This window comes from Poecile atricapillus, chromosome 1 (assembly GCF_030490865.1).
Source record: "Poecile atricapillus isolate bPoeAtr1 chromosome 1, bPoeAtr1.hap1, whole genome shotgun sequence".
Classification (NCBI taxonomy): domain Eukaryota; kingdom Metazoa; phylum Chordata; class Aves; order Passeriformes; family Paridae; genus Poecile; species Poecile atricapillus.
The window spans coordinates 3906104-3922080 of NC_081249.1; the positions used below are offsets into that span (position 1 = coordinate 3906104).

General features: G+C 41.9%; 1 protein-coding gene across 1 annotated transcript in view; it reads right to left on the bottom strand.

Moving 5' to 3' along the window:
- DSCAM (DS cell adhesion molecule) overlaps window positions 1–15977 on the bottom strand; it is a 441606-nt gene that overhangs the window by 18253 nt on the left and 407376 nt on the right. The window contains exons 28-32 of the mRNA XM_058834121.1: window positions 15769–15799; window positions 10027–10142; window positions 7556–7705; window positions 3766–3963; window positions 91–393 (exon numbers count right to left, since the gene is read on the bottom strand). Coding sequence (XP_058690104.1) covers window positions 91–393; window positions 3766–3963; window positions 7556–7705; window positions 10027–10142; window positions 15769–15799 — 798 coding nt within the window. The remainder of the gene's footprint in view (window positions 1–90; window positions 394–3765; window positions 3964–7555; window positions 7706–10026; window positions 10143–15768; window positions 15800–15977) is intronic.

The following is a 15977-nucleotide window of genomic DNA, read 5'->3' on the forward strand; positions in this document are numbered from 1 at the left end:
CTATTGTCACCCACCCTCTCCCGCTTCCCAGCCTGGCTGTGGGGTGAAATCCTCCCCAGAGCCACCAGAAGGTTCTTTCTGCAGCCTCACCTGGGCGATGTGCCTTGGGAACTGCCATGTTCATCACCCGCCCTCCGTCCTGGGGCTTGGGCGGGGACGCGGTGAAGCGGCAGATGCCCGACTCGGACGGCGTGCTGGACGTCAGGCTGTCCGTGTAGTCGTTGGTCCCTGCCGTCAGCTGCTCCGAGGAGGTGTCTGAGATGAAGCACTCCGTGATGGTGAACTTGGCGTGCCTCAGCTGCTCTTCCATCTTGGCGTGCTCGTAGGCCCTCGCCAGCTCTTCGTAGGTGGAGGAGGCACTTTCTGTGGAGACCATGCTGCTCCTCGCCCGGTCTGAGCGCCAGGAAGGGGAACAAGGGGAGAGAGAAAACAGCTGCACAGTCCTTCTTTCACAGGAAAGCCACGAGCAATAGATATTTCAGAGTAAAGCAGAGAGCCCTTGGAATTATCAAGGTGATTTAAATGGATCTGCTTCAAATGCCTGCACAAGTTTAGTTTAGTCAGGAACTCGACAATTGCAGATAATCTAAAGGGAAGCCTTATCCTGTGAGCAGCATTAGGTGCCTTAGCATTAAATTCATGTTCCTTTTGTAAAAAATAACCTTTATTATGTGAAAAATATTAGTTTTTCGACAAAAAAAACCCACGTTTCTCAAAATCTTAAATGCCTTCAAAAGGTTTCAAACCCATGAACCAGATTTAGCGAAATAAGAAACAGCTTCTTTACATTATCTTTTTAATGCATCTCAGAAATATTTCACTGGGTTTACACACAGGTTAGAAAGGAAAGTCTTTATGTCTTGTTTCCATCATACATATATATATATTTTTTTTTTTTTTAATTTTTTTTTTGGAAAGTGCTGAGAACAAAGGTCAAATAGGAAGGCAGTAGCTCTCAGATATTGCCTCTCTAGACACCAGGTAAAACACAAACTCATTTCATTCGGAACAAAGGTCTTTAGAAAGCAATATTTGGCAACTACAGCCTCTAGTCATTCAAGTTTCCTTTTCTCAGTGCTGCTGAAGCTAATGAGGGGATTCATATTTGACACACAGGTTATTATGACCTACAAGCTGTTGTTTTCTGCTGATGAGTTTCCGAGAATATCAATATTTCTTAAACAACACTGTTATTGAAGATGTAAATGGCTACTGATACATTAAAAAGCGCTCTGGAAATGGAGGGCTTATTTCTGCAGGGACAGAATTGCTGGGCTGTTGCACCCACAGCGTTTCTAAAACAGAGGACTTTGAAAAGTTCCGTGGGCAGAAGTCGTGTTTCATCAATAGATCTGTGCAATTTCAGACATTGTTGGTGATGTTGGATAAACAGGCACAGTGTAATAGCTAATTCATAAAAATGGACCTCCTGCAGCAGCCAGAGGCAAGTGTGTCGTTATTGCAAATCTTTATCTTTTTTATTGCGTGCCTGCACCCCTGCATCAGTTTTCATTGTGCATAAAGAACGATACTCCTGCCACTTTTAAACATGACCATCCATTATTTAAAATGACAAGTACTTCTGCAAGATGTTGTAACTTGCTTAAAATTTGGAGCTGACCAGAACTTAACAGAGTTTATTTTGATTTTTCTTTTTTTCCTTTTTAATTTTTTTTTTCTGTCCACCCACAGGAAACATCATTCTGTTTTTCACATTTGATTTGTAAATCAGACCTCAGTGATGTCTTCCCGTATTTCTGGTCAGCTGGAAACTCCCAGGAGGCAGCAGTTGACCAGTGCCATGGAGCAGTGTGTGTGAATATTGTGCTCATGCAAAGGTCACAGCTTGGTCCACTGAAACTCAGGACTCACAGCTTCCCATATCCCATGCCAAGAGGGAGAATATTCCAGAACCTGCCTGTCTGAACACCTACTTCAGATCTGATGAAAGTTCATCCAAGCCCAGGGTGAACTTCATGAAACTTCTTGAACTTCATGAATACAGATTGATCAGGAAATTTCTAATGGCCTCTAGTTAGAACATCAGATTCACAGCTATGAACTGCTGCCAGGCATTTCTCCTAAGCTCAAAAGCTACTGCTTTGTAGGCCTGGAATTGTTTTGATAAGTGCTAAATTCTGCCAAATATCAACTGCATCAACCAGCTCCTGAAATCTGAACTCCAGACTGGAGAAGTGATCAAATGTGCACATTAGCTCAATTGATTCTTGGACGTATAATTTGGCTACATATGTTTATTTGAAAGTTTTAAACTTCTGAAGCACTTAAATTAAATGGACTCTACTCTTTTCCCAGAAACCAAGTGGTGTAATAGAGCTGCTTTTTGGCACAAGAAAACCTTTCTTGATCTGAAGCTTGCTATCCCTTACATAAATCACTATGAGCTCCAAGGTAGACACAGAGTGGAAAAGTAGCTTGTTAAAATATAGATGATGAAGTCTGTTTACATAATTGGATGTAGTTTATCTACTAAACCGCACAGTAAATTTAATTTCTGCCCTTTGCCACACACATTGGAAAATATCCTTGGGTGACAACAGGTTGGAATGCATCCAAATGCACCTGAAATCTGGAGCATCTACAGAAAGGGTTTCTAAAAGGAGATTTTCTATTTATATTTAGATTTTTATATTAAATAATCTTAAAAATTAATGGTTATTCTACCCAAAGGTTGTCAGCTGGCTGGAGGTATCTGTGACTGCCATGGCCCCATGGAGACAACATTGGGGTTTAAGAGGGTGAATCATGAAACGTTGAGAACTCCAGGCTGTAAATTACTAAATATGAGTGAAGTAAGATACTTGCTCTTATACAGAAAACAAACCAGTCATACTGGTTTTTATGGTGAAAGGCCACTCACATCCGCTGCTTTGTAGCTCCAACACATCATGAACACCTTTCTCCTAAAATCACGAGAGACAGTTGGCAATTCCTTCTGAGGAAGCCAGAGCAAGCCTGGATTCACTTTGGTCAGACTTCCCTTGGAGAAATATTTTACCTGGTTTTTTTAACCTTTATTAGATTTACTTCATGATTGTTTTTCTAGTTAATAGTTTACTCATGTTTTTACCTTTTCTGTTGCTTTTTCAGCATAGGACAGTGGAGAAAGCTTTTTTTTTTCCAGTTACAGTTGCATTTATGATGTGAAGGTATCAAGAAGAGGACTGCAGGCAGAATATGTATTCAGTGTCTCCCCACTTGTCATCTAGAGGAATAAACCCTTTGCTGCTTCTCAGGAAAATCCTGGCCAGCTGCTGCAGAATTCAGTGCTATGTATGGATTTTTACTTGGACTATAATTCCAGAGTTTTCCTTTTTTTTTCTTTTTTTTTTCCCACTGAGAATGGACGTATTACATGAACAGAAAAATAAAAATCCTAACCTGAAGTTTGTTTAAATCCTATAACCATTCCAAACATGACTCAAGGATATTCTTGCTGACTAATATTGTCCATTCCTACTCAAATTCTCCTACTTTTGCTTTTTTAGTTTGGGAAGCTACAGGAACATTTACCACCTTGTCTTTTAAAGGAAGGATGTCCTTCAAAGCACGTGTGTGGAATGAGGAACCAGAGGCACGATTTTTGTTATCACTATCACTACAAGCATTTGTGGCATCCCTCATAAATAACCTACAGAAAAAACGCCCTGGCAAGGGAAGAGCTCACACCTGAGCTGCAAACAGGACACAGCCAGGAACAGGAGGGTTCCTGCAGCTGCTGCTGTCCCGTTGTCCTGTCCGTACCTGTGTCCTGCGAGGGGCTGACGCTGTAGCTGTCGCTTTCCTTGTCCACTGATCCTGCTGGCCTGGGCGTGGGGAGCCTCCAGTCTGTGGTGAGGGTGTGGGCTGATATGGTGGGGTGGGGTCTGTTGAGGGTCCACTGGCTGGCGTAGCGGTTGCGCGCGGTGGGTCCGGTTTTGGCACTCCTCCTCGTGGTGGGATCTGCGAGGGATGGCAGGGGGGGATTGGGAATCACGGAGTTCTAGAATGTTCTGAGGTGGAAGGGGCCCACAGGGATCGTTCAGTCCAACACAATCCCACCCTGGCCATCCCTGGGAGCTGTGTCCAAATGCTCCTGCAGCTCAGGGCTGTGATATCCATCCAAGCACCTCTGGGTGAAGAACCTTTTCCTAATACCCAACAAAACCCTTCCCTGACACAGCTCCAGTCATTTCCTCATATCCTGTCCCTGGCCATCACAGAGATCAGTGCCTGGCCCTTCACTTCCCCCTTCCAGAGAGGGATGGCCACTGAAATCACCTTTAGTGAAAAAAAACCCAAACTCAAGACATTCTTTTTGAGAAAAAAAAATGAACAGTATTAATGCTGATCATTACCAATCTGATGATGCTTTTCTAGAACTACTCTCTTTCTAATGAAACTCTATATTTTATCAAGGGTGGAACTGAAGAGCTGAAGGCCCCATCATTCTTCCATTGACACATTCATTATCCCTTTACTCCAAGCCAAGCAGTTCTCCAGCACCCTGAGAACTGAAAGAGCACAAGGCAAGAAGATCTGGTCAGGGATTTCACTCCACACCTCAAGTGAAGTGCAAGGTAAATGATCAGCACAGATGTGCCCTCAGAAACACCCTGCTGCCAGTTTTTAAATAGATGTGCTCAGAAATGTGGGGCTCTAATTCCCTATTCTGGACATCCTGTTACTATATCACAATATTGATCACCTACAGATTTCCTATTTTAACAAGTGGCCAAGACATAAAACAAGCTGTAATAGTGCCATCAGTGCTTCAGTGGGAACAGGTTCATAAAGATTTGACTGCTTTGGAACAATTAGTAAATTAATATAATTCCTCAAACTTTAAAAATCATCTTCTACTGGTTTAAGGTCAGCAATGTTGTACTTTATAAATTAACCTAGAGATAATATAGTGACCAAGATTGTAAAAGCAAGATATGTGATAAAATTGACCTCCCTGAACATATTCATAAAGAGTTCTGCCCTAAAAATGAGTCTAACAAAGCAAGGGCAAGAGAAGAAATCATTATGTGGCAAACAGAGACTGACTACATCAGCAGTGAAGGATTTCTCTTCAAAGCTTCTGAAAGGATATCACTAACAATAGAAAGGGTATTAGAAATGAAAAATTCAAATCTATTCAAAATGTTCTTTGACATTCAAATGGTGAAGTTGTCAGTCTTTGAGGTAAGAGACTTTAGCAGAAGAAATTGAAAGAAAAAGCAATACCCAGATAATGGCTCTGAGCACTGCTTCTGCCTAAGCATTCCCAGTGAGAATTTGTATTCTGCTGCTTCAAAGAAACAAGGCATTTATTTACAAATAATGGTCTGATCCTTTTTTTTTTTTTTTCCCTACAGCAGTGGAGAAATTAGAACCTGGTGCCATTGATAATTGATCCTCCTGGTAGTGCAGCACATGGACAACATCCAAATCCGTGCTCAGTGTGGTGCAAACCAACACTTGGGAATGTGGCACGTGGCAGTGGTGTGGCCAGGAGTGAGCCTCATTCAAGGGAGAACATGGAAAGCAGAAGGAGAGTGCTGGTGGGAACAGCTCCTGGCACAGTGCTGGGGCTGCCTGGTCTGGAGAAGAGATGGTTTGGGGGATGCCATCAATGTACAGAAGTACCCAAAGGGCAAGAGGACAAGAGCCAAGTTTCTGTCTGTGGTGCCCAGTGAGAAGAGCAGGGGCAATGGCCACAAGGAGAAACCTGGGAGCTTCATCCTGAACATCTTTAATGTGAGGAAGACTGAGCCCTGGCACAGGCTGCCCACACAGGTGGTGGAGCTCATCCTTGGGGACATTCAGGAGCCATCTGGGCTGTTCCTGAGCAGCCAGCTCTTGCTGACCCTGCCTTAAGCACAGGGGCTGGACTGACCAGTGCCCAGATGTCCCTTGGGACCTCAGCCTCTGATCCTGTGCCTTGGGAGGATCTCAGGAATGGGAATGAGCTGGGAGAGCCTCTGGCAGCACACAGGAGCTCAGTCTTCATCCTGAGGAGCAGGAGCTCTGCTCCAGCCGTGCTGTCCTCTGTGAGGAGCAGCTCAAGCACAGCAATTCCAGAGCTGGCAGTGGGATGGAAACACAGCTGGTGCCCTGGTTATGCCAGCTCTGCTGTCAAACACAACTGGAGAGAGCTGAGGTCAGCAAGGCAAAGGTTCACGGAGCATCTCTTTCATAAATAAATAAATAAGCACAAGAGAAGAACTTAAAATATTCTGTAATGGAATATTTGTCACTCAGTGAATGGGAGCGAATGTGAATCCTGACCCTCAGACAGGAGGGTCCATAACCTCTGAGCCACCCAGCTGGGCTCTGCTCTCCTCTTCACAGCACAAGTGGTGGCTCTAGACAAAATCCCATCACCCAGCCTGCAGCAAAGCTGGATTAGTGTCTTGAGTCCAGAGAACATTACCTGGAAGTCTTTGAGCCAGCCCTGTGCACTGCTGCCATCAGATCTGTATTGCTTAATAAAAGTGCTGGTGGATTTTTATTTCCAAGCAGCGCTGGACACAGATCATATTCTTACACATGAATTAAATCCACATTTAATTTGAAGGAATTCTCTCCCTGGCTGCAGAGGAATGAAGCACAGAGCTGCACACAAAGAGGCATTAGCAAGAAGGGTGCTATAAAGTTCTGTGGAATTACACAGGCATGAGCTTTTTGGGTGATGCCTCTTTCCTTATTAGAAAATCTAGTCCTTGAGGAGTGACCTGAAAAATATGAAAGAGCTAAAAAAGCACCAAGACCAGGACTAGAACACCTGTTATTCAAAAGACTGTGGGGGAAATGGATTTTTCAAATGATCTGCATTCTAGCAACTGAGCTTTTCACCAAACTCAACAAATAAATTCTGAAATGATCAGGGGACAGAAATAATCCAAGAGATTTCAGAAACTGCACACTGCAATCAACCACATTTTGGTAAAATTTCCAACTCATAACTAATCATTCAATCTAGTATTTACCCATTTACATAGCTATGGAACATATTCATGAGAGGAATGAGAATGGATTGCATCAGTATATTAATTTATGATAGTATTTTAATCACTAGTAGAATAACTTGGCATAAATATATCTGGGAAAAGTAATTTACCATAATAACTAAAGCCAGAAATATAACTTTTTCAGAAAAAGTAATAATGAGAATTGCTTTTTTTTGCCTGATGGAGAGGTAGGAGGAAAGTTGTTTTTGAAATACAATAAAGATTGATCACAGAGGAAAAAAAAAACCTATATTAAACACTAAAAGCCATTAAGGTAATTTACCCAATAAATTCTGTAAATTAAAATCTAGCATGCATTTGGTTTAATGAAGGCCAGGTATGAATTATTTCAAATTACACCTCCATTTCAGACCCATATGCAATTTTCCCCTTATTGAATCACTAAGTGCAATAGTTTAAGAAATGTCCTCTGCTGACCTAAACAGATTTCTCTCCACTCTCACACAGAAGGATGAGGATGCAAATGCAAGAGCAGAGTATTTATGTTGTTACAGCTTTCTCCTCTCTTATAAAAACCTGTTTTCTGCTGTGCTTACTTGTTCCTGGCCGGGCATCAGAGACATCCACCAGTGGCCCCGTGGCTTGTGACACCGACTGGTAATGGACAGTGTGGGTGACAGTCAGGGACTTCTGCTTGGACGTCTCTCCAAAGTCAGCATCAGTGAGCAGAACCGTCGATCTGTCGTCTGTAAGTGGAAAAACAATCACATCATGAGTTCAGAATGTTGGCTTTGCCTTCCTTGGGGCTTTGCAGTGAGTCTCCAGGCACCCACAGTGACAGCAAGGGCAGAGGTGGCTCCCTGCTCTCTGCAGGGCCCAGGTGGCTTGGAAGGGAGGGAGCCTCTGGGTTTAAACTCAAAGCCCATATAAAACTAAAGAATAACTTTCATTTTCCCTGGTGATTTCACCTTCGAGACGTGGGGCAGTGTTAAACATCCTCAAAAAGAGCTGATTTGTGTGTAATCATTTGTGGCCCTCATTCATTCCCATCCTTTGAACATTGTCCTCTTCCCCTTCACTTTCAGAGAGCTCAGATGAGCTTTTCAACAACACATTCCATTTATTTCTTTTTGCTAGCATGGTTAGCAATATCCTCAGTGAAACCACCCCTATCTTCCCAAAAGGAGGTCGTTTGGGGGTGTTGCTACCCAACCCTCTCTCCCTTTTTCTGCAGACAGAATATTGCAGAAAGGATAGCCCTGACCCAGGACTGGTTTTTTCTGCAGCTTCAAATAAAGGTGTGAGGTTAAGCCTGACCTTGGGAAGGAAGAAAAAGCTGAGCACTAACCTTTACTGATGTGTGGTTCTGTTTCTTTTTCTTCCCTGAGAGGTAGGACATATTCATCAAATTTCTACACAGACCTTGATCACTGCAGTGCTATACAGCACTTGCTTCATTTTTTAATTTATTTTTTTTTCCCATTTGTGATCTCTGTGTCACTTTCTGTTTTTGCTCCAAGGAAGAATCTGGTCCACTTGATCATGGATGGTTTAATAGCAATAAATCTTTTACTGCCTTTGTGCTTGTAGAACAACTGTTTGGTGTGCTATCAGACTTTCTTTTGTGTTCTTTACAGTGTTTTTATCCATTCAGAATGGCAATAAAAGCCTCAAGGATTTCTGGCTGTGCTGTGCTATATAGTTTTGTAATGTGTTCTAAGGGACTGGCAGCAGCAGGACTTCTGGGCATTTACTAGTCAGCAGAGGCTGATCCACTTCTTTTAAGCATTCCTGGGTTTTGTTTTGGATTTTTTTTTTTTTTTTTTAACTTGACAAGATACCATTAGGGTGAACAGTTCTGCACAATAACAGAACTCACATTTTTTACCCAAAGAAGGCTATAAATAGAATAACATTAGGAATCAAATCACTCTGTCTCTGGCAAAAGATGAGCTCTTATTCAGGTTGGGAATAAAGCCTCTTGGCAGCAAACTCTGTCAAACCCTGCCAAAATCCCTGCTTATTCTGGGTGGAAAGCTGCCTCTTACCAAGGCCCTGATCGCATTGCTGCAGTTCAGGCTCCAGGAGTATTTTCACTGGAACCCCCCCACTGCTCAGCAGCTGCCACTCAAAAGTTAAAGCTGTCTTTAGAACGAAGCCTGGCACAAAGGGCAGACTTGGGGAAGCTCAAATCATGATTTTAAAAAGTCTGTAGGTCTCCTTTTCAAACCTGGAATGGGCATGAGCAGGAGGTGCAGAGATGCTGCTCTCAGCTTGATGATTTTCCTCTCTGGCCACACCATCCCTGGATGCTGTTACTTTGTCAGCTTCTTTTATACAGATTTTTATCCAAAAAAAGTAAAGTTAGAAGTCTAACAAGGTCAGTCAGGAGTGTCTTGCCACAGTGTGTGCTCATACAGTCAAGACATCAGGCTGCATTTCTATTCTGGGTTTCCAGATATTTTTTAATTATTTGGGAAAAAACCCAACAGCAAACAATTCTATTTCTCGTGACAGTTCAGTTAAGTACCAGCCCCATGAGAAATCTTGTTTTCTGCTGCGTCAAACAGTTTAGATTTAAATTTTGCATGGATACACAGAACCTGAAAACAGATCAAAATGTTGAAATATCATGTGCTGTGAACAGGTGGATACAATATGCACCATGTAAGTTTTAAAAGTTAGCTGTAACAAATCTTCAGATATTGACAGTGCAGCTTCAGAATTTAATTTCCCTTTAAGTAATGTCAGTGATCCAACTGCCTAGTAAGAGCCAAATGAGAAATCAGAATGAAAATCATAAAACTGCCAATTACATTTTCTTCAAGAAACTCTTTCCAACAGTTTCATTTTCCTAATGTCCTTCATTATTTTAGGTCCTATACTGAGATTACTTTTAGTGGGAAATGACTCAAAGGAGAAGGGGAAAAAAACCCCAGTTCTGTTTTCAAATTACTTTGTAGCTCTTTTCTCTTGGTGTGTGCAGCCAGGAAAAGGTGTGGAGCAAAGGAATTCCACCAGAAAGAACCTGTTACATTAACCAAGGGGAAAAAAAGCTCAAATTTACCAATAGTCTCCATGGTGTCCCTCTCCTCTATCAGCAGCTGTGCTCTGGGAATGTCTATGTGCATCCTCAGTGTTTGCTGCTGCTTATTAAGTGTGTCTGATGTCCTGGTGTTCTTGCTGAAAACAAAAGAGAAGTGAACACGTTAACATTCAGCCTAAATGAAAAGGTATTTGCAAACTTCCTCATTTTCCATCTGTCCAACTTAAAAAAAACCCCATGGAACCATAATCAGCAAAAACCACTCGTACATCTGATTTTGCCCTCTTCAGAATAAGTGCATGGTATTAATTTATTGCATGTGGCAAGGCATTAGATGAATGCACAGTGTGGAGGGATGTGGTCTGTCCTCCACCAGTAGGAATCTGAAAATTTCACACAGTTTTCTTCAAGTGTTGTCATAATGAAATTAATAAAAACACTTTGGAAGATGGACCTTTTCTTTTACTCCTCATGAATCTGAGTACAGCAACACACAGCTGATCAAACAGGCTGGTAGGAAAATGATGTCTTGAGTAATTTCTAATTGTTTTTTTATCTTTTCATTATTTTTAATTAGCTACGTTCCAAATATCACTTTGCCTGATAAATGAAAAAGCAAATTAATAACTAGGCATACTATTAATAGATTGCATAAAACAAATGAAGGCTTTAGTCCCACTGATGTTCCAAGACAAAAATTGCAAATCTTGTTTACATTCGTGGATTATGTCTAATTGATTGATGCAATAATCTAAAAAAGAACGTAAACCAATTATTTTATCATCATGCAAATTGAAACAATTTCATTTTGAAGTTTATGTACCAGAAAATGACTTCTTAAATGTGCTGTCTACCAAAAGCAAATGAAAATAGATGGTAAAACCAAGTGCCACAGTCATTTCTAGCACAGAGCTTGCTGCAGAAACCTTCAGATTGCACTAAAAACCCAGGAACATTTTGCCCTTTTAGATGTAATTACTCTTTGGATGAAATGAAGTATTTGCAAATACTTCACACAGGGGAGCTGAGGAGAGTTGAGACAAATCAGCCAGCAGTGTGATCCACGTGCTCAGGCTTCAAAGAGCTGCAAGATCCGAGTGGAAGCTCATTTTCTAGTGTAAAATAGCTGCAGATCACTCAGTTTAATTCTGCTTTGGCAGTGAATTATTGTTGTTAATGGAATCAGCCAGGACTGCTCTAGTGATAAGCTCAGCTCTTCGGCGAGCAGGGGAGATTAATCCACGTGTGATGAGCCCACATCTCCGGGAAATTTGGGTTAATTTCCTGCTGTATCTCCATGCCAGTGAGACCTGATTACCTCAGGTTTGGAGGTTCTCCTGGAGTACCTTCTTGGAGGGATTTTTAGCCATGTGGTCAGTGGTTCTGCTCCAAATCCAAGGGTGAGGCCCACAGGGCACGTGGGAACGCCTCTCTGATGTTCACCTGTTGTGGTCCCCAGCACTAACACCATCTGTACATCCCAAATTTAATGTCTCTCTGCTCCTGGGTGATTAGATGGTGCTGTTCCCATCACATGGATAGTTGAAATGCATTCAAACAGGCCCCAGCTGGTGCCTCATTCAGTCATCATGGAAGCAAAATATCAGGAGAGCCTCCCAAGGGCTTCCAGACTTTTCTCCATATATAATCAGGGGAGAATGGTCATCACAGGGTCTTACTAAGCACACACATTTTCAAAGACATTTAGTATTGTCAAATGCAGATAATTTCCACACTGGTTTTCTCCAAGTCTCTGCATGGAGTGGATGCCACTCAAGCTGCTGAAATGTTAAGAGAATCAGACAGTAATATTTTATCTGCCTGCCAAATATGCTTGAATACAGGCCCTTGGAAAGTTAGACTGCTCTGGGCTTGCTCAGGGTCATAGAGCAAACATAAAGCACCTCTTCCAGTCCCTCATTGCCCTCTGAGTAAAGATTTTCTTCCTAATATTTAATCTAAACCTGCCCTCTTTCAGTTTAAAGAAGGAAACTGATGTTTTAATCTCCAATTTCAATAGTTCAACAGTTAGAGGATGCACAGAGTTAGATACATCTGGAATCTGTGCAGTACCTAACTGAGCCTGGGAAATGCTTCAGTGCAGCCCTCTGCACTCCCTGGGGATGCAGAAGACAAAGGGATGGGATCAGACTCCTGCTCAGAGAATGCAGATCCCAGAATGCCAGAGCTAGAGCCCCTTCAGCAGGATGAATGCTCTGTATTTCCATTATTAGAAAGTACCCAACCAGTGTTTGGGCCGCAGGGAGCAGGAGGAGAATTTTCCCTTGATTTTCAGTTTTACTGCTCACCTGATGAGAGAGAATTCCCAATCCCAACCTTGGCTCCAGGGACAGCTGCATGCAAAATACGTGGGAGGTCTTCCAAGCCAGAACTGGAACCCAGGCCTCTCTAGATTCAGGAATATTCCCTGCTATTCTTGAGAGTTATTCCTTGGTTTGTGGGCTGTCTCTCCTCCTCCTTGCTGATCTAATTAATTCCCCTGCATGCAGCAGTGACATGGGGTGTCCAAACACAGCACAGGCAGTGAGCAGAAGCAAGGGGGCTGCTGCTGATTAGGATGCTGGCTCATTCTGGCTCAGGGAATTTTGAATTCTTTTTGTGCAGACCACAACAGCTCAGCTTTTAAGTTATAAAATCCTAAAGTGCCAACAGCAATGAAGTGCCTCTAGGACTTGGAAGCAGGGCAAAGAGTTTTAAGGTTTCAGTTTTGAAGCTTGGTTAGAAGTATTTCCTAAATTCAGGCAAAAAATATTTTAATGGTCTGGTGGATGAGGAGACCAATGATTAATTCTTTAAAGGGATGAAATCTATCTTTATTTTTTTTTAATATTTACAGACATAAAATTCCCAAACATAAGCATGTGCTTTTCTTTACTTGTCAGACCTTGTAAGGATCTGTTTGTAAAAGAATTAATTCCCTCTGCTTCAAACAATTGCTGAGCTCCAAATCATTAGGCACTGTGAGCCTGTCAGGAGACTGAGTCACAGAATCACAGAATCATGTCTTGGTTGGGAAAGACCTTAAAGATCATCTCATTCCACCCCCTGCCATGGGCAGGGACACCTCCCACTGTCCCAGGCTGCTCCAAGCCCTGTCCAGCCTGCCCTTGGACACTTCCAGAGATGAGGAGTCCACAACTTCTCTGGACAATATGTTCCAGTTCCTCATTGCCTTCTGAGGAAAGAATTCCTAATATTTCATCTAAACCTGACCTCTTTCAGTTTAAAATCCTTGTCCCTTTTCCTGTCACTGTCTGCCCATATTAAAAGTCTCTTTCCTTTTCCTTCCAGGGACTGAAATGCCTCAATGAGATCTCCAGGAGGGTTTCTCCATTCTGAGGAATTCCAGCTCTCAGTATTTTGCTGTATTCTTTTACTCTACTAAAGCTGCTGCTTTTGTCACTATTTAAAGCAGATATTTGGGCAGGTGGTACTTTGGTCTGACAACAGCTTTTATGTTGAGTCTGTGGATAAAAGGGCCTTTTCCAGAGCAAGTACATTGTACAGGGCATTTTGAAAGAGTCCACAATTTGTTGTAAAAACATACAGGGAGCTAAATCAGAATATCTGGGGATAAAAGACTCTTCACCTTGTGTTCAAAATTTAAAAATTCAGTGAATTGCTAAACTGATTGTCAGTAAACTGTGACAAAGAGCGTGGCTGGACTGACACTTCCACCCAAAGGAAACATTAAAAAAGCTGTGCTTATCCAGCAGCAGGGATTTTTATTTGTGAGTTTAAGGTATCAATGAGTTGTGCAGCTCCCATTAAACTGCTGACTTATCCTGCTCCACAGACATTTGACTTAGACAGCCAAAGCCAGTGACTCTCAAAGCAAAGACTAAAGCTCCATTTTTAATCCACTTTACAAACACTCACGAAAATCTCCTCAAAGGGAAAGATACACAAAGCTCTCTCCAGGCCTCACACCTTCCTACCAAGCAGGGAATCATCTCTTCTGCCCTCTCCCCAAATATCACCTTTCTTGATATTTTTATCATAGCAGATTTTGGTGAAATCTTAAAGATCTATCAGGGGCTTTATTATATGTGACTGTTGTTTTGGAGAGGGCTCATTATCCTTTGATTATTCACATGCTAAATCTTCAGGAACATCTGTTGTTTGTGGGTAGCTCATGTTTTGGTTGAAGGTATTTGTCACAAATGGGAGTTTCCAGTTCTGCACATGTAAACCTATATCCCCCACTTCCTCTGTTAGATCAGAACTAACAAGTTCTGATCTAACAGTCATTTGCCTTTGTCCAAACTTTCAGAAAAGAAATATAAAATATGCTTATGTGATAAAACCAAGATAATTTCTTAGTAAATGAGATGAGAGGGACTGGTTTGATGATCATGTTTCAATGTTGGTGAAAGGAAAAGCCAAATGAAATGCTGGCAGGTGAGTTACCTGGAAAAACAGCTCTGAACTAAGGACTGAGAGGGGGCCTGGCTGCTCTCTGAGTACATCAGGTAGGGAGGACAAAAGTTCCTTAATTTGGTAACCATCAGCACAGGAAAAAGTGGGTAAAACCTGGGCAGTTCTGCTGGAAGTTTGGGGACATTTTCTGTGTGTCAGAGGAATGAGACTCTGCAGTGGCCTTGCAGGAGTGGTGACAAGGCTTGTGGAGCCAAGCAGGGTTAGGGCAGAGCGCTCCCAGTTTTGCAGAGGGGCTCTGAGTGGTTGTCACTGGCACTGAAAGTCTCCATCCAGGGCAGGGAACAGACTTGCTGTGTGTGCTGACCTGTGCTGTCCTGTAGGACAAATGTTCCTGAAGCTGCTGAACGCCACAGTTTGCTGCCATGGGCAGCCAGGGAGGGGATGACCTGGTCTGCATGACCAGTCCTGTTAACATCACTGGGCTCACTCAGATATGATGGCACAGAGCTGAATTTACACCCAACCCATCTGTCACCCTGTCTTTGCTGAGCTCATTCTTACAATAGAAGTGAAGTTTGGAGGGTGGTTCATGTGGTGAAGTATCTATGACTTCCTCAAATTTGTTGCTTGAATATAAAAATATTTTCTAGCAACACAAAATTCATTTGAACTCAAGAATAATCCCTTGGCAATCCCAGTTTCAAACATATGCAGCGGTTCTAAAGTTCAGTATTTTCCCTAGACAAAATAATAAAAACTGAAGATATGAAATTTCCATCTTGGAAAGAATTGTGGTGCCAGAATAGTCATTATGATGCAATTCAACAACTGAATTAGATTTCTGAATGCTGAGCTGATGGAACAGAAGTGAAAAATAATAAATGGATTTACCTGCTTTTCTATACCTTTGGGTATAAGCAGCTAACAAATAAACAGAGCTGCAATGTTTAGAGATGTTCAGAGCCAGAAATTTATTGCCTTTAATCAGATGATCTCTGAAGAGCAATTACTTTGATCCATATTATGAAAATGTTTTTCAGCCTAGGAAAAATGTCCAAATGGACCTATATAGCCACAGCTTCTATGATTTAATCTACTAACATGAGGTATCAGGTTTTTTATCACTGTAGCCCCTCACACAGTCCACAAAATGTCTTCTTTCTCCCATGTCTGACCATTGGTGCATCACAGCTCTTAACAGACAGACAAATGGTGTGTTTTGGAAAAAGGTTTAAGAATAAAAATTGTCCTTCTCCATTTTTCCCTACAACAATACTTAAATATGATGCTGTAGTTGACAGACATTTTTCAATTTGAAAAAAAAAATAAATAAATCAACAATAAAATTCAATTTGTTCTTACCTCATAAGCATTTCGGCCAAACTCTTTGCATCTAGAAGAAAATAGAAGAAATGTCATCACAAATGAGAATCTATTAGAGAGATGCATTATTAGCAAGTGATTTGAATCAGCCATGTGTAAGACCACTGCTGTTCCTCAGATCAGTGGCAAGAATAAAACAGTGCCTTAAAGTCCCTACTTTTGCTAAAATTGCATTTCTGCTCCAAACA